The 23,339-nt window shown below is 37.5% G+C and overlaps 1 protein-coding gene across 1 annotated transcript in view; it reads left to right on the top strand.

Annotated features, from left to right (window-relative positions):
- The window catches only part of USH2A (usherin), a 797,990-nt gene that overhangs the window by 555,804 nt on the left and 218,847 nt on the right, over positions 1-23,339 (top strand). The window contains exons 44-45 of the mRNA XM_015116260.3: positions 16,003-16,212; positions 17,539-17,741. Of these exons, the coding sequence (XP_014971746.3) occupies positions 16,003-16,212; positions 17,539-17,741 (413 nt within the window). The remainder of the gene's footprint in view (positions 1-16,002; positions 16,213-17,538; positions 17,742-23,339) is intronic.

The raw sequence follows: 23,339 nt of genomic DNA, 5'->3' as shown, positions 1-23,339 counted from the left end.
GGTACATGCCTGTAGTCCCAGCTACTAGGGAGGCTGAGGCAGGAGAATCGCTTGTACCCAGGAGGTGGAAGTTGCAGTGAGCTGAGATGGTGCCACTGCACTCCAGCCTGGCAATAGAGTGAGACTCTGTCTCAAAAAAAAAAAAAAAGTGAAAGCTACTAATTATTGCATGGCATCCATTCTCCCCTTTTTCTTTTAGTGGTAGCCTTGTCCCTTATCTAGAAACTGCATTTACTAACCTCCCTTGCAATTAGTCATGGCCAGGTGAAATACCAGTGGAATGTGTTTGCGTCGATAGAAAGTGAAAGACAATGTGCGTCTTTTTGGGTGTTTTATTAGCCAGGAAACATTGTGTGTGTGCCTACTTGTTCTATTTAGCCCTTCCCCTGGACTGGAATGTGGACATGATCATGTTCTTAGTTTCAGCTATGCAGTCGTGTACAACACCCAAAGAGATCCAAAATACACATAAGAGAAAAAGACCCTGGGTAGTTAAGTGACCACATGGAGCACAGTCTGTTTCAATCACTTTGAAGCTATTACATGAGATACAAATTAACATGGATTTTATTTAAGCTATTGTATTTTGGAGATTTTAGGTTTCACCAGTTTCACTAACTAACTCATTCCCTGTTTGCCCATATCAATTTACTTTAAAAGTAGAAATTAGCTATCCTGTTTTTGTAACTAAATATAAAATGATGAATAATTAATACATCTATTATACTATCTCCTTTAAATACAGTTTTCTCTGGCAGGCCCCTGATAGAAGCTGGAACACTATGAGAGCCTAAAGGAGCTCTGGAGTTTCCAAAGTGCAGGTGTTTTGTTTTGACAGATGCGTAAACTAGAGAGAATACAAGAGATATGTTGCTCAGAAAACTAAGGAGGCTGACTCGAAGGATTATTACCCAAGAAGATAATCTTTCCACTTCATGTCAGCAGTAGTACCCTCAGGCAGAGTAAAGAATTTTCTCGAGAAGCAGTTTTGATAAGCTCAAATTTTCTAAGAACTATTTAGTTGGTGACACAGAGCCCTGCACCATAGAACTTGGAAAATTGATCTCTAATTTGGATAATCTGTGAGCAAGATCAAGCCTTCCATCATAAAATCAGCTTAACAAGGTCCCTCCAGGTTTTTACATTTGAGCAAAATTACCTTCCAAAATGAGCCTGCTAATGTGAGATGTCTGAAGAATTTAGTCCTAGACAAATAAATTAAGAGATCTAATAAATGACATGATTTACTATAATTGATCTGAATCAGTACCACAAACTTTTTTGTAAAGTGTCATATAATGTTAGACTTTGAAGCCCATAGTGTCTCTGTCTTAACTCAAATTTGCCACTGGAGCACATAAACAGCAATAAAGTGATTCTGATTTTTAAATAAGCATGGCCGTGTGCCCATAAAACTTTATTTTGGACATTGAGATTTGATTTTCATATATTAGGTTGGCACAAAAGTAATTGTGGTTTTTGCCATTGAAGTAATGGCGAAAACCACAACTACTTTGCACCAACCTAATAATATTCACGTCATGAAGTACTTTTTTTTCTTATGATTTTTCCCCCAACCAAATAAATGTAGAAACCATTTTTACCTTTCAAGTGGTGGGCCATACTAAGCCAAAGGCCAGAGTTAGTTCATGTACCATAGTTTGCTGAAAAAAATATCTAGAAGACATGAGTGACATTGATAATCGTCTTAGTCTGTGTTGCTATAACAGAATACCTGAGGCTGCGAAATTAATGAGGAAAAGAGTTTTGCTTAGCTCATGATTCTGCAGATTGCACAAGAAGCATGACTGTAGTATTTACTTGGTTTCTGGTGAGGGCTTTTGTCATGCATCAAAACATAACAAAGAAGATCAAAAGGTGAGTGAACGTGTGCAAAGATGCAAAATACGAGGGATGCCCTGGCTTTCTAAAAACCCACTCTTAAGGGAATTACTTCATTTCCTCAAAAACTAACCCAGCCTTTCCAGAGCAAGACACCAAGCCATTCATGAGAATCTGGCCCCATGAACCAAACACCTCCAACTAGGCCTCATCATCCAAAACTAGTGCATTGGGGTTCACATGAGGTTTGGTAGTGATATAAACCCTGATCCCCCTTTGCTGGGAACCATGGCAATAATTTAAGGCCATGTAAGAAGCATAATCTAATTGCTGTTGCAGGATAACTTTCAACTAGCCCCTCTGTTATGGACTAAAGCCCTAATTCTCAGTGTAGCTGTGTTTGGAGATGGGGCCTCTAAAGAAATACAGTCATCCCTTAGTATATGCAGGGGATTGGTTCCAGGACTGCCTGCTGAGTATACCAAAGCTGTGCATACTCAAGTCCAGCAATCAGCTGTGCAGAATCCATGTATATGAAAAGTTGGCCCTCTACACGGGTTTTGCATGGGAGAATATTATTATTATTATTATTATTATTATTATTATTATTATTTTTGGAGATCGAGTCTCACTCTGTCACCCAGGCTGGAGTGCAGTGGTCTGATCTCGGCTCACTGCAACCTCTGCCTCCTGGGTTCAAGCAATTCTCCTGCCTCAGCCTCCCAAGTAGCTGGCACTACAGGCACGTGCCACTATACCTCACTACTTTTTTGTATTTTTAGTAGTGACTGGGTTTCACCACGTTAGCCAGGATGGTCTCAATCTCCTGACTACGTGATCCGCCCGCCTCAGCCTCCCAAAGTGCTGGAATTACAGGTGAGAGCCACTGTGCCAGCTGAGAATACTATATTTTCAATTCTTGTTTGGTTGAAAAAAGTCCCCTTATAAATGGACCCAAGCAGTTCACACCTGTGTTGTTGTGTTGTTCAAAGGTCAACTGTAATTAAGGTTAAATGAGATGATAAGAATGGGACCTTGATTTCAGAAGTTAGCACACAGGCTCGCTTGCTCTTTCTCTCTGTCTCTCCCCCAGCCTCTTCTCTCCCTTTCTCTGATCACATAGGAAAGGCCATGAGAAAACTCAGCGGCTAGAAAGTAGCTCTCCAGAAGCCAGGGAAAGAGCCCTCAGTGGAAACCAAATTTGCTGGCACCTTGATCACGAACCTCTAGCCTCCAGATTGTGAGAAGTAAGTTTCTGTTGTTCAAGCCACCCAGCCTGTAGTATTTTCTTAAGGCAACCTGAGCAGACTACTACATATCTAACTACTGTTAAAATTATTTGGGAATTCATTATAAAGGAGAGGAACCTATTCTACATTTGAGAATTTGCTCCATCTAAGTCAAATGTCTGACCAAGCATTGGAGACTGCAACTAAAAATAACATCTAATAGCTTTCAGCTCAGTGAGATTGTAATAGTTTGTTCTCACATTGCTATATGGAAATACACAAGACTGAATAATTTATAAAGGAAAAAGATTTAATTACAGTTCTGCGTGGCTGGGAAGTCCTCAGGAAACTTACGATCATGGCAAAAGGGGAAGAAGAGACAGGCGAGATAGGTGAGAGAGAGAAGGCACCCATAGGAGGAACTGTCAAACACTTACAAAACCATCAGATCTTGCGAGAACTCACTATCATGAGAACAGTGTGGCGGAAAACACCCCTATGATCCAGTCACCTCCCACCAGGACCTGCCCTTGACACATGCAGATTATGGGGATTACAATTCAAGATGAGATTTGGGTGGGAACACGGGACCTAACTATATCAGAGATTAACTTGATATTCCTCCAGGTAGGGCAATACCTACTCAGATAAATTTATGTGGTCCACACAAAATATGTGTTATACATAACAGGATTAGAATATCTGAGAAAATGTATCCCAATATACACATATTTATCATAATCTCACAGGAAATCCCCATTCCTTTCTATTGCATCAAATGCAAGTGAGTACAAGCCTTAACTCCATATTATATAACTCTAACTCAAACATTCACATTTTAATTTTTAAGTTCACCTAGTTGCCACAGAAACACTTGAGAGATAACAAAATCCTAAGCCCCACCAACCATCTGAGTGGATCCCCACTTGGCCAAGGGGACCCCAGAGCAACCTTGAAAACTGAGTTCTTGGCTACAATGGGATGGGAAGTCAGACACCCCTCCCTTACTATACGCCATTAGGCTTACTTCCCTAAGCACTAAACAGAAACCAGCCGTTTCAAAAGATTCCATCACTGATTTCAAGCAACCATCTGATGCTGCCTTTCTTCTACTAGCTGATAAGAGACCTCTGGCCACAGAGTTGTCATAGTCAGTCTATGGAGAATGTGCAGTAAGGGTTTTCATGTCCTCTTCTTCACTGCTTGATGTCAGAGGGCTGAAAACTGCACCCTCAGATCGTGCTAATGCTGCAATTTTTGTATGTAGGACCCACCAGGGGATGTGAAACTCAATTGCACATGTGCATGTTTCGCCTTTCATAAATACTCATGACTCCTCCTGGGGCTTATTGAATATACATATTCAATATTCAATATATTCAGTCACTCCACTCAGCATAAATTCCTGTTCCCTTTGCTCCTCCCTTGAAGTATCTGTTTCTGGCTTCTGGCTGAAGGCTGCCATATGCTTCCCAGGCTGTCAGAATGTCCATCCTGCAGGCTGCAGCCCTTTATGAAAAATGAAGCTCTCCTTTTCCAATTTATGAACCTCTTCTCTTGACACACTTCAAATTCAAGAAGTCTCAAATGAAACAAGTTTCAAAATATCATCCCATAACTCCATATTTTCTATCTTATTTAATGGGATTCACCCAGAAACCAAAACCAAAAATCTAAGCTATAGCTGTATCTCTTCTTTATTACTTTTTATTTTTATTTATTTATTTATTTATTTATTTATTTATTTGTATGTGAATAAGTTCTTTAGTGGTGATTTCTGAGATTGTGGTGCACCCATCACCCAAGCAGTGTACACTGTACCCAATGGATAGTCTTTTATTCATCACCCCACTTCCACCCTTTTCCCTCGAGTGCCCAAAATCCATTGTATCATTCTTATGCCTTTGCATCCTCATAGCTTAGCTCTCACTTATGAGTGAGAACATATGATGTTTGGTTTTTCATTCCTAAGTTACTTCACTTAGAATAATGGTCTCCAGTTCCATCCAAGTTTCTGCAAATACCATTATTTTGTTCCTTTGTATGGCTGAGTAGTATTCCATGGCACATATCTAGCTAGCTAGCTAGCTAGCTAGCTATTCATATATATACATATATAGTAGTATTCCATGGTGCATATATATATATAATATTTATGTATATATATACACACACACACATGCACACACACACATACACATGCATACACATACATACCAAATTTTCTTTATCCACTCACTGATTGATGGGCATTTAGGCTGGTTCCATGTTTTTGTAATTGTGAATTGTGCTGCTATACACATGCATGTGTAAGAGTCTTTTCATTTAATGACTTATTTTCCTCTTAGTAGATACCCAGGAGTAGGATTGATGAATCAAATGGTAAATCTACTTTTAGTTATTTAAGAAATCTCCACACTATTTTCCATAGTGGTTGTACTAGTTTACATTCCCACCAACACTGTAAAAGTGTTTCTTTTGCATCACATCTATGCCAAGGTCTATTATTTTCTGATTTTTTGATTATGGCCATTCTTGCAGGAGTAAGGAGGTATCACATTGTGGTTTTGATATGTGTTTCCCTGATCATTAGTGATGTTGAGTATTTCTCCATATGTTTGTTGGCCATTTGCATGTTTGTTGGCCATTCTTCTTTTGAGAATTGTCTATTCATGTCTTTAGCCCACTTTTTGATGGGATTGTTTGTTTTTTCCTTGCTCAGTTGCTTGAGTTGCTTGTGGATTCTGAATATTAGTCCTTTGTCAGAAGTATAGATTTTTAAGATTTTCTCTCACTCTGTGGGTTGCCTATGTACTCTGCTGGTTATTTCTTTTGCTGTACTGAAGCCTTTTAGTTTAATTAAATTCCATCTATTTATCTTTGTTTTTGTTTCATATGCTTTTGGGTTCTTTGTCATAAAGTCTTTGCCTAAACCTAAGTCTAGAAGGTTTTTTCCACTGTTATCTTCTAGAATTTTTATGGTTTCAGCTTTTAGATTTAAGCCTTTTTCCATTTTGAGTTGATTTTTGCATTAGGTGAGAGATGAGGATCCAGTTTCGTTCTCCTACATGTGGCTTGCAAATTATGCCAGCACCATTTGTTGAATAGGGTGTCCTTTACCCACTTTATGTTTTTGTTTGCTTTGTCAAAGATCACTTGGCTGTAAATATTTGGCTTTATTTCTGGGTTCTCTATTCTGTTTCATTGGTCTATATGCCTAATTTTATACCAGTACCACACCGTTTTGGTGACTATGGCCTTATTGCATAGTTTGAAGTCAGGTAATGTGATGCCTCCAGATTTGTCCTTTTAACTTAATCTTACTTTGACTATGTGGGCTCTTTTTTTGGTTACATATGAATTTTAGGATTTTTTTCTAGTTCTGTGAAGAATGATGGTGACATTTTGATGGGAATTGTGTTGAAATTGCAGATTGCTTTTAGCAGTGTGATCATTTTCACAATATTGATTCTACCCATCCATGCATATGGGATGTGTTTCCATTTGTGTCATCTATGGTTTCTTTCAGCAGTGTTTTATAGTTTTTCTTATAGAGGTCTTTTACCTCCTTGGTTAGGTGGGTTCCTAAGTGTTTTACTTTTTATTTTTGCAGCTATTGTAAAAGAAGTTAAGTTATTGATTTGATTCTCAGCTTGGTAGCTCTTTCTGTATAGCAGTGCTACTGATTTGTGAACATTGATTTTGTATCCTGAAACTTTGCTGAATTTATTTAACAGTTTTAGGAGCTTTTTGGATGACTCTTTAGGGTTTTCCAGGTACACAATCATATCATCAGAAAACAGCAACGGTTTGAGTTCTCTTTACTGATTTGGATGCCCTTTAGTTCTTTCTCTTGTCTGATTGCTTTGGTTAGGACTTACAGTACTATTGATATAGGAGTTAAATAGAAATTATTTAGGCAGATAGTGAGGGTAAGAGAGTCCTCAGTAAGGTTTTCCTTTTAATGAAAAGCAGCCCCTAAATTATTTCTTTTTTAACAAAGAGCAACCTGATAAGTTGAGCTGCAGACATAGATAAGCAAGCTGGAAGCTTGCATGGGTGAATGCCAGCAGCTGCACCAATAGAAAAAGGCTACCTGGGGGCTAGGCATGTTGAACATAGTGGCTAGGCATGTTGAACATAGTGGCTCCATCTGCCCTTTTCTTTGTCAACCACATGTACAGTAAGGAATAGACAACATGGCACTGGCCAGGTAGAGAACACAACTGCATAATAAAAGATTAGGATGGGGTGGCCAGGTTATTTGCGCACTGTATAAATGGCACACCTTGTCCAACCAATCTTTAGACCCTATGTAAATCAGGCACTACCTCTTCAAGCAAGTCTATAAAGCTCCATGCACTTTGCTGTGGACTGGAAGACCCACTTGGGAGCCCTTCTCTCTCTGCAGGAGAGAAAGCTATTCTCTTTTTCTCTTTCTTTTGCCTATTGAACCTCCACTCTTAAACTCACTATGTGTCTGCATCTGATTTCCATGGCACGAGACAACGAATGTTGGATGTTTACCCCAATGATTCTGCTTCACTGTGTTGAATAGAAGTGGTGAAAGTAGACATCTTTGTCTTGTTCCAGTTCTCAGGGGGAATGCTTTTGATATGGTTTGGCTGTATCCCTACCCAACTCTCATCCTGAATTGTAGCTCCCATAATGCCCACATGTGGGAGGGACCCAGTGGGAGCTAAGTGAATCATGGGGTGGGTCTTTCCTATGCTATTCTCATGATAGTGAATAAGTCTAACAAGATCTGATGGTTTCATAAAAGGAAGTTTCCCTGTATGGCTCTCTTTTCTTGTCCACTGCCATGTGAGATGTGTCTTTCACCTTCTACCACGAGTATGAGGCCTCTCCAGCCATGTGGAACTATGAGTCCATTAAACCTTTCTTTTGTAAATTGCCCAATCTCCAGTATGTCTTTATCAGCAGCATGGGAGCAGACTAATACAGTAAGTTGGTACCAGTAGAATGCGGCACTGTTGAAAAGATACCCAAAAATGTGAAAAAAACTTTGGAATTGGGTAACAGGTAGAGGTTGGAACAGTTTGGAGGACTGAGAAGAAGACAGGAAAATGTGGGAAAGTTTGGAACTCCCTAAAGACTTGTTGAATGGCTTTGACCAAAATGCTAATAATGATATGGACAATGAAATTGAATCTGAGGTGGTCTCAGATGGAGATGAGGAATTTGTTGGGAACTGGAACAAAGGTGACTCTTGTTATGTTTTAGCAAAGAGACTGGCAGCATTTTGACCCTGCACTAGAGATTTGTGGAACGTTGAACTTGAGAGAGATGATTTAGGATATCTGACAGAAGAAATTTCTGAGCAGCAAAGTGTTCAAGAGGTGACTTGGGTGCTGTTAAAGGCATTCAGTTTTATAAATGAAGCAGAGCACAAACGTTTGGAAAATTTGCAGCCTGACAATGTGATAGCAAAGAAAATCCCACTTTCTGAAAAGAAATTTAAGCCAGCTGCAGAAATGTACATAATTTACATAAATAATGAGACACTAATCCCCAAGACAGTGGGGAAAATGTCTCCAGGGCATGGTCTTCATGACAGCTGCAACCATCACAGGCCCAGGGGCCTAGGAGGAAAAAGTGGTACTGTGGGCCAGGCACGGGGTTCCCATGCTGTGTGCAGCCTAGGGACTTGGGCCCTGTGTCCCAGTGGCTCCAGCCATGGCTGAAAGGGGCCAGTGTAGAGCTTGGGCCATGGCTTCAAAGGGTGCAACCCCCAAGACTTGGCAGCTTCCACATGGTGTTGAGCCTACCAGTGCCCAAAAGTCAGGAATTGAGGTTTGGGAACCTCCACCTAGATTTCAGAGGATGTATGGAAACACCTGGATATCCAGAAAGAAGTTTGCTGCAGGGGCAGGCATTCATAGAAAACCTCTGTGGGGGCTGCGCAGAGAGGAAATGTGGGGTGGGTGCCTCCACACACAGTCCCCACTGGGGCACTGCCCAGTGCTGCTGTGAGAAGAGGGCCACTGTCCTCTAAACCCTAGAATAGTAGATCCACTAACAGCATGCACTGTGCACCTGGAAAGGCACAGACAATGCTATTCTGTGAAAGCAGCCAGGAGGGAGGCTGTACCCTGCAAAGTCACAGGGGCAGAGCTTCCCAAGACCATGGGAACCCACCTCTTGCATCAGCATGAGCTGGATGTGAGACATGGAATCAAAAGAGATCATTTTGGAGCTTTAATATTTGACTGCTCTGCTTGATTTTGGACTTGCATGGGGCCTGTAGCCATTTTGTTTTGGCCCATTTCTCCATTTGGAACAGGTGTATTTACCCAATGCCTGTAACCCCATGTTTCTAGGAAATAACTAACTTGCTTTTGATTTTACAGGCTCATAGGTGGCAGGGACTTGCCTTGTCTTAGATGAGACTTTGGACTGTGGACTTTTTAGTTAATGCTGAAATGAGTTAAGACTCTGGGAGACTGTTGAAAAGGCATGATTGGCTTTGAAATGTAAAGACATGAGATTTGGGAGGGACCAGGGCAGGATGATATGGTTTGGTTGTGTCCCCACCTAAATCCATCTTGAATTGTAGCTCGTAGAATTCCCAAGTGTTGTGGGGGAGACCCAGCAGGAGATAATGGAATCATAGGGGTGGGTCTTTTCCATGCTATTCTTGTGACAGTGAATAAGTATGATGGGATCAGAGGTTTTATAATGGGGAGTTTCCCTCTTGTCTGCCACCATGTGAGATGTGCCTTTCACCTTCTACCATGATTTTGGGGCCTCCCCAGCAATGTGGAACTGCGTGAGTCCATTAAACCTCTTTCTTTTGTAAATTGCCCAATCTTGGGTATGTCTTTATCAGCAGCATGAGAATAGACTAATACAGCTTTCAACCTTTCCCCATTCAGTATAATGTTAGCTGCGGTTTTGTCATAGATGGCTTTCATTACATTAAATTATGCCCTTTCTATGCTGATTTTGCTGAGGGTTTTAATTATAAGGGGATGCTGGATTTTATCAAAGGCTTTCTCTGCATCAGTTGAGATGATCGTGTGATTTTTGTTTTTAATTCTGTTTATGTGTTGTGTCACATTTATTGACTTGCAAATGTTAAACCATCCCTGCATCCCTGGTATGAAACCTACTTGATCATGGTGAATTGTCTTTTTGATAATTGCTGCTGGATTTGGATAGCTAGTGTTTTGTTAAGGATTTCTGCATCTATGTTCATCAGGGATATTGATGTGTAGTTTTCTTTTTTTGTCATGTCCTTTCCTGTTTTTAGTATTAGGATGATATTGGCTTCATAGAATGACGTAGGGAGTATTTCTTCTTTCTATATCTTTTGGAATAGTGTCAATATGATTGGTACCAATTCTTCTTTGAATGTCTGATATAATTCAGCTGTTAATCTGTCTGTTCCAGGACTTTTTTTGTTGGTAACTTTATCATTACCATTTCAATCTCACTGCTTGTTATTGGTCTGTTCAGAGTTTCTCTTACTTCCTGGTTTAATCTAGGAGAGTTTTATATTTCCAGGATTTTATCTATTTCCTCTAGGTTTTCTAGTTTATTTGCATAAAGGTGTTCAAGTAGCCTTGAATGATCTTTTGCATTTCTGTGGTATCAGTTGAAATATCTCCTGTTTTGTTTCTAATTGAGCTTATTTGTATATTCTCTCTTCTTTTCTTGGTTAATCTTCCTAAATGGTCTATCAATTGTATTTGTATTTTCCAAGAACCAGTTCTTTATTTCATTTATCTTTTGTATTGTTGTGTTTGCATGTTTAAATTGCATTTAGTTCTGCTTTGATCTTGGTTATTTCTTTTCTTCTGCTGGGCTTGGATTTGATTTGTTCTTGTTTCTCTAGTTCCTTGAGGTGTGACCTTAGATTGTATATTTGTGCTCTTTCAGATTTTTGATATAGGCATTTAAGGCTATGAACTTTCCTCTTAACACTGCTTTTGTTGTATCCAAGAAGTTTTGACAGGCTGTGTCATTATTATCATTCAGTTCAAAGAATTTTTAATTTTCATCTTGATTTCATTGTTGACTCAGTGATCATTCAGGAGCAGATTATTTAATTTCCATGTATTTGCATCATTTTGAGGGTTCTTATTGGAATTGATTTCCAATTTTATTCCACTGTGGTCTGAAAGAGGACTTGATATAATTTTAATTTTCTTAAATTTGTTGAGACTTGCTTTGTGGCTTATCATACAGACTATCTTGGAGAATGTTCCATGTGCTGATGAATAGAATGTATATTCTGCAGTTTTGGGGTAGAATGTTTTATGAATATTTGTTAAGTCTATTTGTTCTAGGGTATAGTTTAAGTCCATTTGTTTCTTTGTGGACCTTCTGTCTTGATGACCTGTCTAGTACTGTCAGTGGAGTATTGAAGTCCCCCACTATTACTGTGTTGCCCTTTTTAAACTCCTATGTGTCAGTTAAAGACAGGCTTTTTCCATCTAGTGAATCCACCATTCCCCAGGGCCTTAGAGGCCTACCTTAGATGGGAAAACTAGACCATCAGAGATGGCCAATTGCTCCTTCATATTTCAGTCCAGATGCATGGGGCCCAGAAAATGTAGTCCAATTATTTGACAAGAAGAGAAAAACGGTGGTATTGGGGAGTTCTAGAAATCTTTGCCTTCAGATTACAGAAGATAGCTTTTATCTTCTGTACTATATTTTAAAGTTTAAATGGTATTGATGATATTGTTAGCAATGTCTTTATTTTTTCATGCCATTCTATTTTATGTATAACAAAGAACTTTACTGTTACTTTTCTTGCCTTTCTCATCTGCTGTTTTCAATGTTCAGTTTATTATTGTTGTTGTTATAATTTTTTTACACAACTATTTTCTCTAAATAGCTTCAGTACTTATCAGCAATTCTTAAACTTTCCCAGCCTTGAGTTCTGGATCTTGATTAATCTTTCTGTCTTCTGAAGAAGATTATTGGATGGTTTTGTCATGAAACTTAAAAAAAAATTAATTAGTTTTATGTTCTCTAAATGTTTGGTGATATAAGAAAGTATTTCTCTCATCTTTACACATTCTCCTAACTTTTGCCTAAGTAAGAAAGTATGTCTGTTGTTTTTACACATAAGTAACCATTTAAATGTGTATAAAATTCTTGGATTAAACTATTTCTCATCAAAACTTGTTGAAATTGTTCCATTGTCTTTCAACATTTGACATTCCACATGAGAAGTCTGAAACTTATCTGATTTTTTCGTCCTTTATAAATGTTCCTAATTTTTGGTTTACCTTTAAAATATTGCAATATTCCATGATATGTCTATGTTTGGATATATTGTGATTATCTTGGAGAAAACTATATTAGTCTATTCAGTTTGTAGACATAAGTCATTTTGGGTAAGGTTTAATGGGGCATTTCATAGCCATAATTATTTATTACATTTATTTTTAAGGTAATTAGATTTTTTCTGTTCTCTATGTCTATAATTTTGACTTTCACTGATTTCCTGGTCATTTTCCTGTTAATTCTTTGATATTGTGCATTTTTAACTCTGCTTATTTCTGCTTTCAATGTACGTTTCAATTCTGCCATTGCTTTATATGTTTCATTGCTTTCCTTTCCTATTTAAGGCAGACCCCTTTACATCTCTGTCTTTGTGGGTCTCTTTTTATGATTCCACAAACATACTTCATAGAGGCTTCTTTTTCATAAAGTCATGTCCCTTTTCATTTTTGGTACACCATGCAAATGTTTTATAAAACCTCCATACCATTCTCATAGAAGTAATGTACACAAAACTTCTGCCTTGGAAGTTTCTAGACAAGGTTTCCCTTGTCTTATGGTAGGAAGAAGCCTTATAACTTATGTTTTTCTATTTAAAAAAGGAGAGATACATTCAGGTCCAGCTTTTCTCAATAGATAGGGAGGGTGAAATTTACTTGCCTCTTCATTCCAGCTGTTTCCATGTTAATAGCCTTCCTCTGTCAGAGGTAAAATCAAGGTCATCAGCCTTTAATTTTGTGCTGGTCTATTGAACTGAGGATGTATCTTCTTTTTCTTAGATGGTTCACTGACTTAGGAAGAGTGCATCGAAGTTTAAAGACCTTATTTGAGCAATGAAAAAGATGCTCTTATGCATGTACTGCTCCCAGAACTTCTCATGTAATATCCAGGAATATGTATAAAATTATATGTGTTTCTACATTTTTCTATGTTTTGGATTCCCAAGTGTAACATCCATATGAGTGGAGAAACAAGTGTTGAAGCAAATGGTGGAAAGAGGAAGAATAGGCCAGAAATCTGGTACTTGTTTTCCAGAAATGCTGCCTGTTTCTGAGCTCCACAGCCTCCATAGCATGCAGTAAGACATAAACAATAGAATGGAATCACCATCTTTTCCTGTTGTTCTAGGTTCTGTTCTGTTTTAGAGGGGTTGACATATGGTGCATGGCTAAGAAGGGACATTTAATGGGGTCTCATCCATTGACATATGATCTTTCTTGTCTTGAACTTGTGCTAGTGGAAATGTATTTAATGTATCTACAAAGGTATATTAATTGGAACTGGATAGTGCAGATAACAGACAAATTTAATAACTCAAGTGAAATTAATTTATATATGTAAGTAAAGTTTGAAAGCATTTCATTAATATTGTATCTTTAGGGCTTGACTTTATAATCAGCCTGCTCACTTAACAAACTAAAATTCAACATAAACTACAAATCTAGTACACTTTGCATTATACCATAGCAGCCACAAATTAATGAGTAATAAATAATGCTGTGAGCCAGTAGAAAATGATGATAGTAACAGAAGAAACATTTGCACTCACTATAACCATGGCTTTGCTGTACTTGATGAATATTATCATTCAGGAAAATTTTAAGGGATTTTAATAGTCAGTTCCTGCCAGTGATCAATAATGACCTCATTATTGCATGTGCTTACATTTTTGTGACATCAGAGGAAAGAAACATTGCAAAACCCAGAATTTTCCAAATTAATTGCTAAAGGTCTTCCAGTACAAACTCTTCCAACTACACTGGCACATCAAACCCTTTTAACTAGTTCTAGAGCTAAAGTGAAAGCAGTAGTGTATTTAGGAAAAAGAAAAAGAAAAACCTAGTATTCAGTTTTTAAGCAAAATCACCAAGACTTTAATGTAAACAGGTCCTTTAAAGAAACATACTATTCTCAAAGCTGTATCACTTTATATGGCCATATACTGGGATCTCACATATAAATGAATATATATAAGGAGAAATGCCACTTTTTCCTCCCCACTCTTGGACTAATGCTGTTTAACTTTTTTTTTTTTTTTTTTTTTTTTTCCCCCTGAGACATGGTCTCATTATGTTGTCCAGCCTGGAGTACAGTGGCACACTCTCAGCTCACCACAACCTCTGCCTCCTGAGCTCAAACCATCCTACTGCCTCAGCTTCCTGAGTAGCTGGGACTACAGGTGTGTGCCATCACGCCTGGTTAGTTTTTGTATTTCACGGAGAGATGGGGTATTGCCATGTTTCCCAGGCTGGTCTCAAACTCCTGAGCTCAAGTGATCTGCCTGTCTCAGCCTCGTAAAGTGCTAGGATTACAAGTGTGAGCCACTGTGCCCAGCCTGAGTAATTTTTGATGCATAATTTGACATGAAATTTCAGAAGGCCGGTAAGCCAACACTCCACCCCCATCCTAAAAAACGAAGGTAATCATTTCTGTTTAAAAGCCTCTGAAAATAATATTGATGTAAGTAGAGCAACATATAACTTCCTACCTAAGAAAATATAGCTGTTTTCATGTTGTCTCGTTAAAGAATCATTGTGGGTAGATAATGAGAAGCAGAGCCTAAGGAAAAGAATGGATAAATTGAGAGAAAGAGGAGACAAAATAATAGACTGGTCTTTGAAAGGATAAGCGTTGAAGAATTGATGAGTTATATTTGCAAGACAGTTAGTGATTGATTTTCGTATCTTTTAAAGGCTTGTCTACATTACAGAAACACATTGGACTAGAAGAGAAGGATGAGAGCCCTGATAAAAATTTAAGTATTATCCTGAGCCAGTCCTTAAGGGGAGCATGCTATGTAGCCCTGTTACATTGACAGTGTACATAAAGGATATCTATCTAAGCATCCTTCTAGGTATCATTTAGCAAATGTTGTTAGCAAGTTAAAAAATTGTGTCTAGGATCTGTGTCAGGAAATGCCTTTATTTGTATTAGCCTAGTCTTCTCTCTAGGATTATGTTACTTATGAGCGGAAGTTGTTCCACGTATTGTATACTTTTGTTTACGTCTTAGTTCCCTTTCATAAGTGTTATATCAAAGTTCTGATGATTCATTGAATAATTATAAGTTGCAAAATTAAAATATTTAAAGGAAATTAAAAAGTTAATGCGATTTTTTATAAGACTCATATTCCTATATAAGACTGCAATTAATTATGGGATTGGGCAAAAATGCAAATTATTAAAAAACAAAAACTATCCAGGTGCGGTTGTTCATACCTGTAATCCCAACACTTTGGGAGGCTGAAGTGGGAGAATCACTTGAAGCCAGAAGTTTGAGACCAGTCTGGGAAACATAGCAAGACCCTGTGTCTACAAAAAAACTGATAAAAATTAACTAGTGTGATGGCCTGAGCCTGTAATCCCAGCTACTTGGAAGGCTGAAGCAGGAGGATCATTTGAGCCCAAGACGTCAAGGCTGCCATGAGCCAAGATTGCACCACTGCACTCCAACCTGGGTGACAGAGCGAGACTGTCTCAAAACTAAATAAATAAAGTAAAAACTCTCACCACTAGCACCACCAAAAAGGAGATCCCATAAGCTTTTTTAACATTTCCAAAACAAGGCTCTCTAAGCTTCTTTTTTTCTCATTCTAGAAAGCTAATGATAGAATTTTTTTTTTCCCCTGAAACCCTCAGCTACATTCACTGTGTCCTAAATTTATTGTTGACAGCTATTCAAGACCTACAAGGTGAAGTTGAATTTTATACACTTGTTTGGAGTTCTGCTACCTCAAACGACTCTCTAAAAATCTTGCCAGATGTAAACTCTCATGTCATTGGCCACCTAAAGCCAAACACAGAGTATTGGATCTTTATCTCTGTCTTCAATGGAGTCCACAGCATCAACAGTGCAGGACTTCACGCAACCACTTGCGATGGGGGTGAGTCCAGATTCTAAAGGATATTTGCTTCAGAGATGTGAGTGAAATTGATTGATTCTTGCTGGGGTTGAGATCAGTCATCCCTCCATTATAAAATTTCCGGTGTAGGAGGGAGGCGGGTGGGGGCTGAAATACTTAAGTGCTCACTGTCGTCAGTAATAGATCAATAAGCAGTCCCATTGAGACAGAAGCACAAGCTCTAATAATGAGATATCAGCCCAGTTTGTTCCTGTTCTTTTCAGTGTATACTTATTTTAGAGCTGAGTTCACATCAATAAATGGTGACATTTAGAAACATTTTTTTAAAGATTTGCCCTCAGAAGCAGTATGTTTTTCAAAACGACAGCCAAACACAGTGAGAGCCCTCCCTGAGTCACCAGAAATGGTAGGTGGAAGTTCAGCCCCTGAGAAAAATTGCCTATGACTCATTTCTAAGCCAGTTAGCAAGGGGGAGGAAGCAAGGGAAGCAACTTGTGAATCTGAAATGTGTTTGGAATGGTCTTTCTAATCTTTTTGGCTTTATAAAGTCTCATTATAAACATTATAATATCATTACCTCCCAAGCAAGTGTTCCAGGTCATTAGCAGAGCTCTTTAAGTGTGGAACCCATTTCCCTTTGTGGTGCCAAAGGTCGGCACCTTTTGTTTATAAAATAGGGTAGATCACAAGGACAATTCTTCAACTAGTTAAGATGGGTTCTTATGATAAAAATAGGTCTTTGCATAGTTATTTCTGACATGCTTGAATAATTATGTAATTTAACGCTAAGCAAGATTTTTTTCTTATGTTAGATTTCATCATTACCTATGATAATCAACATTCAAAACCATTTACATAATGACAATATTGCATTATTGCTTCATATTGCTTGAGTTACAAGCTAGTAACATCAAATTATTTTTCACGTTCCACCAGCCTCATTGTATTTGAGTTTTATTTTTTGCTTAAGGAGCAAATTTTATTTCCTTCCCTCCCTCCCCTGCACCTTGAAGGTATAGAGTGAAGGCACGGAAAAAAGACAAAAAATAGATATGTGTTAGTGGTGCAGATGGGTGAATAATTTATCATCATATCCCACTGGTCACATAGTATTGAAGATTAGCACTATGCTGGTGGTATAAAGCATTTTACCACCAATTCTTATGGTTTCTAACTGAGAGTATAATAAGCCAATTTACAGAGGACTACAGACTGTGATAACTTCATCAGCGAAAAGCAGATAAGCAACGAACCCTTTGCTAAACCTAAATACTAATCTGCATTTAGCTTAACATGTGCTTTTTCAGAGACAGCTGGAGTTTATTCAGTTTCTTCCTTTAATTCTAGAGCCTCAGGGCATGCTTCCTCCAGAGGTTGTCATCATCAACAGTACAGCTGTACGTGTCATCTGGACATCTCCTTCAAACCCAAATGGTGTTGTCACTGAGTATTCTATCTATGTAAATAATAAGCTCTACAAGACTGGAATGAATATGCCTGGGTCGTTTATTCTGAGAGACCTGTCTCCCTTCACTGTCTATGACATTCAGGTTAGAATATTGCTTTTTGATGGTTAAGCTTATGGATATGTTAAATAAAACGTGCCAGGCTATGTCTTCAAGTGGATATCTTCTGTCTTGGTTACAGATTATTTCTTTGGTGGGGAAGGGAAAAGAGAGAAGGGAAATTGATCAGAATTAAATCTGTGTGCTGTAGGCAAACATGTGAGTCTCTGGAGAGAAGATAATGATAATACAGAAAACGATGGTGATGAGGATGGTGATGAAATTCTCACTGGCAAAATGAAGCTAATCATGTATTCTAAATAAATCTTGCTGAGCAGTTTACCTTTTCCCTGGATCTTTTACTGAAATCAAAATCAGAATCAGTTTATAAATGTGGAGATTTTTTTTCTCTTCCCATTTCTCCTATTTACTAATTTAATATCTCCAGAGAAGTTATGAAACTTCACTTGGTTTCAAATTCCTCTTTTGTAAGGGCAATGGACTAGATGACTTAACACATTCTAGCCACCTCTAACATTCTGTGATTCTGAATGCAACAGGAAGACATAAATAAAAAATATAGCAGACAAAAAGTATTAAAAGGTTTTATCTGAAGATGAAATAAATATATTTATTCATCACTCAAAAACTGTTCAATGTTCTCCGCATATGTGAGAGTAATTGTGGTTAAAATTTTTGCCGTTGGACTTCTTTAAGAATCTTATGAAGTCAGTGTACTCTGCCTTAGAAAAATATTTATGCACTTGTATGACAAAATTTAACACACAATTTTAGAAAGTGCACTGATCACTTGAAGTCAAATTCATAGGCTTCTTCAGGGGCTACTGGCCTTAAAGGTAGAAAAAATATAGGGAATACTAAGGCATATAAAACAAGGAACTTATCTTCACGGAATTGGAAATCTTGTTGGAGTACCAAGACATAAAAGATAGCAAGGCTAAATGTGCAAATGAGTGATGGAAAAAAAAAAATCAGAGTATTTCAGAAACCCAAGGTTTAGAGAAAGCTTGCAATTTACTAAATTTTTTAATGAACTATGCTACTTCTAAAATTCTTAAGAGCTTCATAAGATAATTTTCAGAAGATACTAAGCACAGAAACATTTTATTGGTTCTATCTATTTAGTAGTACTACCTCATTCAGGTTTCCATCTCCTTTTCCTGACATTTGAGGTTAAGACATACATAATCATCTGGCTACAACCAACACTTTAGTCTCCCCTACTGTGACTCATAGACCTAGCTTCCTAAGAAAACCAAATAAAAATATCTTTGAATAAAGGAGAAAGGTACATTAATTATTTTTCTTTTTTTTATTTAAATGTATTTTATTTTAAGTTCCGGGATACACGTTCAGGACTTGTAGATTTGTTACATAGGTAAACATATGCCATGGTGGTGTGCTGCACCTATCAACCCATCTACCAGGTATTAAGTTCCACATGCATTGTTAGCTATTTATTGTGATGTTCTCCCTCCCCTGATGCCCCCACAACAGGCCCCAGTGTGTGGTGTTCCCTTCCCTGTGTCCATGTGTTCTCGGTGTACAGCTCCTACTTGTAAGTGAGAACATGTGATGTTTGCTTTTCTGTTCCTGTGTTAGTTTGCTGAGGATAATGGCTTCCAGCTCCATCCATGTCCCGGCAAAGGACATGATCTCATTCCTTTTTATGGCTGCATGGTATTCCATGGTGTACATGTACCACATTTTCTTTATTCAGTCTATAATTGATGGGCATTTGGGTTGATTCCATGTCATTGCTATTCTGCATAGTGCTGCAATGAACATATGCATGCATGTATCTTTATAATAGAATGATTTATATTTCTTTGGGTATATACCCAGTAATGGGATGGCTGGGTCTAATAGTATTTCTGGCCCTAGGTCTTTGAGAACTCACCACACTGTCTTTCACAATAGTTGAACTAATTTACATTCCCACCAACAGTGTAAAAGTCTTTCTATTTCTCCACAGCTTCACCAGCATCTGTTGTTTCTTGAGTTTTTAATAATCACCATTCTGACTGGCATGAAATGGTATCTCATTGTGGTTTTGCTGTGCATTTCTCTAATCATCAGTGATGTTGAGCTCTTTTTCGTATGCTTGTTGGCCACATAAATTCTTCTTTGGAGAAGTGTCTGTTCATGTCCTTTACCTACTTTTTTAAATGGGTTTTTTTTTTCTTGCAAATTTGTTTAAGTTTCTTATAGATTCTAGATATTAAACCTTTGTCAGATGTATAGATTGCAAAAATTTTCTCCCATTCTGTAGGTTGCCTGTTCACTCTCATGATAGTTTCTTTTGCTGTGCAGAAGCTCTCTAGTTTAATTAGATTCCATTTGTCAATTTTTGCTTTTATCATAATTGTTTTTGACATTTTTGTCATGAAATATTTGCCTGTGTCTATGTCCTGAATGGTATTGCCTAGGTTTTCTTCTAGGATTTTTATAGTTTTTGGGCTTTACATTTAAGTCTTTAATCCATCTTGAGTTACTTTCTGTATAAGATGTAAGGAAGGTGCCCAGTTTCAATTTTCTGCATATGGCTAGCCAGTTTTTCCAGTACCATTTATTAAATAGGAAATCCTTTCCCCACTGCTTGTTTTTGTCAGTTTTGTTGAAGATCAGATAGTGGTAGATGCACAGTCTTCTTTCTGAGGTCTCTATTCTGTTCCCTTGGTCCATTTGTCTGTTTTTGTATCAGTACCATGCTGTTTTGGTTACTGTGGCCTTGTAGTATAGTCTAAAGTCAGGTAGTGTGATGCCTCCAGACTTGTTCTTTTTACTTATGATTGTTGTGGCTATACAGGCTCATTTTGGTTCCATATGAACTTTAAAGTAGTTTTTTCCAATTTCGTGAAGAATGTCAATGGTAGTTTAATGGGAATATCACTGAATCTGTTAATTACTTTGGACAATATGGCCCTTTTCATGACATTTATTCTTCCTATCCATGGGCGTGGAATGTTTTTCCATTTGTTTGTGTCCTCTCTGATTTTCTTAAGCAGTGGTTTGTTTTCATTGCACACCATGATTCCCATAACCTACCTGAGATGTCTTAGCATGGAATATGTGGACTGATGTTTATGTTCATGATTCTTACAGTGAGTCCATGTATGCAGGTAGGCCATAGGCCAAATTATAAAACAGAAATCAAGCTCCAAATAAATTAGAAATATAGCTATATAAAAAAGGCTAACACAGGAAGGTGATGTAGGATTTGCTGTATTGTCTTCTTTTGACCCCTGTTCGAGAAAGCTCATTTTTCAAAAGACACCTTATTCATTTGCTTTATAAAGACTTGAAATACAACCTAGAAGTGAGAACATTGTGTGCTGTGCATGCATGTGCAGCTCAGCTCTCTAACTCTGGATTAAGAGTTAACGTTTAAAAGTGTTTAAGGCCTATTCTATGGGGAAGGCTTTATTTATACCACTACTGGTTTGAGTCAGGTATAAATAACTCAAACCACTAGGTATAAAGTTTCCTCTTCTGGTAGCCTGAAGAGAGTGGAAACAGATGAAGATGCAAAAGACCAAAGTAGAATCCAATAATAGAATTTTGTTATTAGTGACTAAGATATTGTTATTCCAGATTACTATATTTTTTGTGAAGCTTTTTGCAGTCCAAGAATACTGTACTTGATATAGCTATTGCATTTCTGAAAATTTGAACATCAAATTTCAGTGATTTTCATTATGATGTCAAAGGTGATTTGGTTTCATTTAAAATAAGCATTTAATTGGAATGCCTAATACTTTAGAATTAAGGCTTTCTATGCTAAGCCCATCTGTAAAATAGCTATTGATTTTAAAGCACATAACACACCCAAGTATCTACTTTTGTTTTTTCTGAGACAGTCTCACTCTTGTCACCCAGGTTGAAGTGCATTGGCATGATCTCAGCTCACTGCAACCTCTGCCTCATGGAATCAAGCAATTCTCATGCCTCAGCCTCCCAAGTACCTGGGATTCCAGGTGCCCACCACCACACCAGGTTATTTTTTGTGTGTATTTTTAGTAGAGACAGGGTTTCACCATGTTGACCAGGCTGGTCTCAAACTCCTGACCTCAGGTGATCCACCTGCCTCAGCTTTCCAAAGTGCTGGGATTACAGGTGTGAGCCACTTCACCCAGCCAAATATCTACTTTTTGAATAATCCCTTTATATGTCCCCTTTACAAATAAATAATCATTTCATTTTTATTCAGTTTTATCTCTTTTTAATATAAATATAGTAAGCTTTATATTTGTGTTTCATTCACATGTTATACAATATAGTTATAGCACTAGAAATAGGTCCCAAAATGGAGACTTGGAATGTTAACATTAGTAAAAATTTAAAAATATTGGCACATTTCTCTAACATTTGAGGTTAAAACATATATAATCATCTGGCTACTACCAGTAGCAATTGGTCATTTTCCTTTGACCAATGAATCAAACGAAATGTTTTCTGGAGAAATATTTGAATATACCTAAGTAGTTTAGAGCTTAAAGTTATGTTAACATTTAGATGAGAAGCCAATAGGGTACAGTGGAGAGCAACTCTGATATCCTAAATCTTACCAGCTTGACCATATTCCCTTTCTTCTCTGCAAATTTGTTTAAATGGAGTTATGAGGAATCAATACAATTATTTGTGCTTATTTCCATTATAATATTTGGCACATATTAGTTACATAATAGATTCAGTTGAATTGATTCTGAGTTACTTCATTATGTATCATAGAATCAATTTTTTCCAATATGTATAAAGTTCATTTTCATTAATTATATTACAGCATTATATTTTAAGTTCATCTGCCTTTATTTCAGAGTTAATTGGACATGCTTAGAATGTACACCCTTGATAGTTTTTAAATATCCATTATTAATACCTCAAAAGACAATATGGCATCAACAAGTAACACAACTCATACAGCATTATGAACATATCCCTCAACTAACATTTAGGTACACTAGTAATAAAATAGCATATCTACTAAGTACAAGAATCCCATTTGCCTTTCTTCAACCATCAAAGGAACAATCAGATAATTGTTTCACATAGAAGCTCAGAATTAGTGTTTAAGATTCATTAGCACCTAGCTTGCCTTCTCCATTTATGTATTAGATACTCAAAGTAAATTAGCACTGTATAAAGTACAGTTCCTCTTAGGTTTATCCTTTAATTGAGAGCAAAATAATATTGATTTGTAGATGTTCCCAATCTTTTGTATATTCATCTCTCTCTCTTCCCTCTTGGTTAATGCGTTCCTTTTGTGTTACTAATGCTTGATGAACCCCATTTCTAATCTTCAGTTATTCCACTCTCCTCAGTTTTTATTCAGATTAGGTGGCAGAATTAAAGGGATGAATGATGATTTTCTGCTGTGATTAAGGTAAAAATACAATTGCATCTGGAATAAATGGATATAAAATACCTCAGCCATATTGGAAGGCTTCTCTAGGCCTCATTTTTCTTCCACTAGACATTAGCATTTAGGCTATTTGTTTTACAGTGTCAAGACTTCCAGAAGATATCATCATTACACTACTTATAGATTTAGAGAACAGTAAGCAGTGATAACCTATTATGTTTGCAAACTGTCACTTGGGCATCTTCCATTCCTTGACTATG

Source organism: Macaca mulatta, chromosome 1 (genome assembly GCF_049350105.2).
Source record: "Macaca mulatta isolate MMU2019108-1 chromosome 1, T2T-MMU8v2.0, whole genome shotgun sequence".
NCBI classification, from domain to species: Eukaryota; Metazoa; Chordata; class Mammalia; order Primates; family Cercopithecidae; genus Macaca; species Macaca mulatta.
The sequence above is the reverse complement of the archived record's forward strand: the minus strand, read 5'-3'. Positions and strand labels throughout refer to the sequence as shown.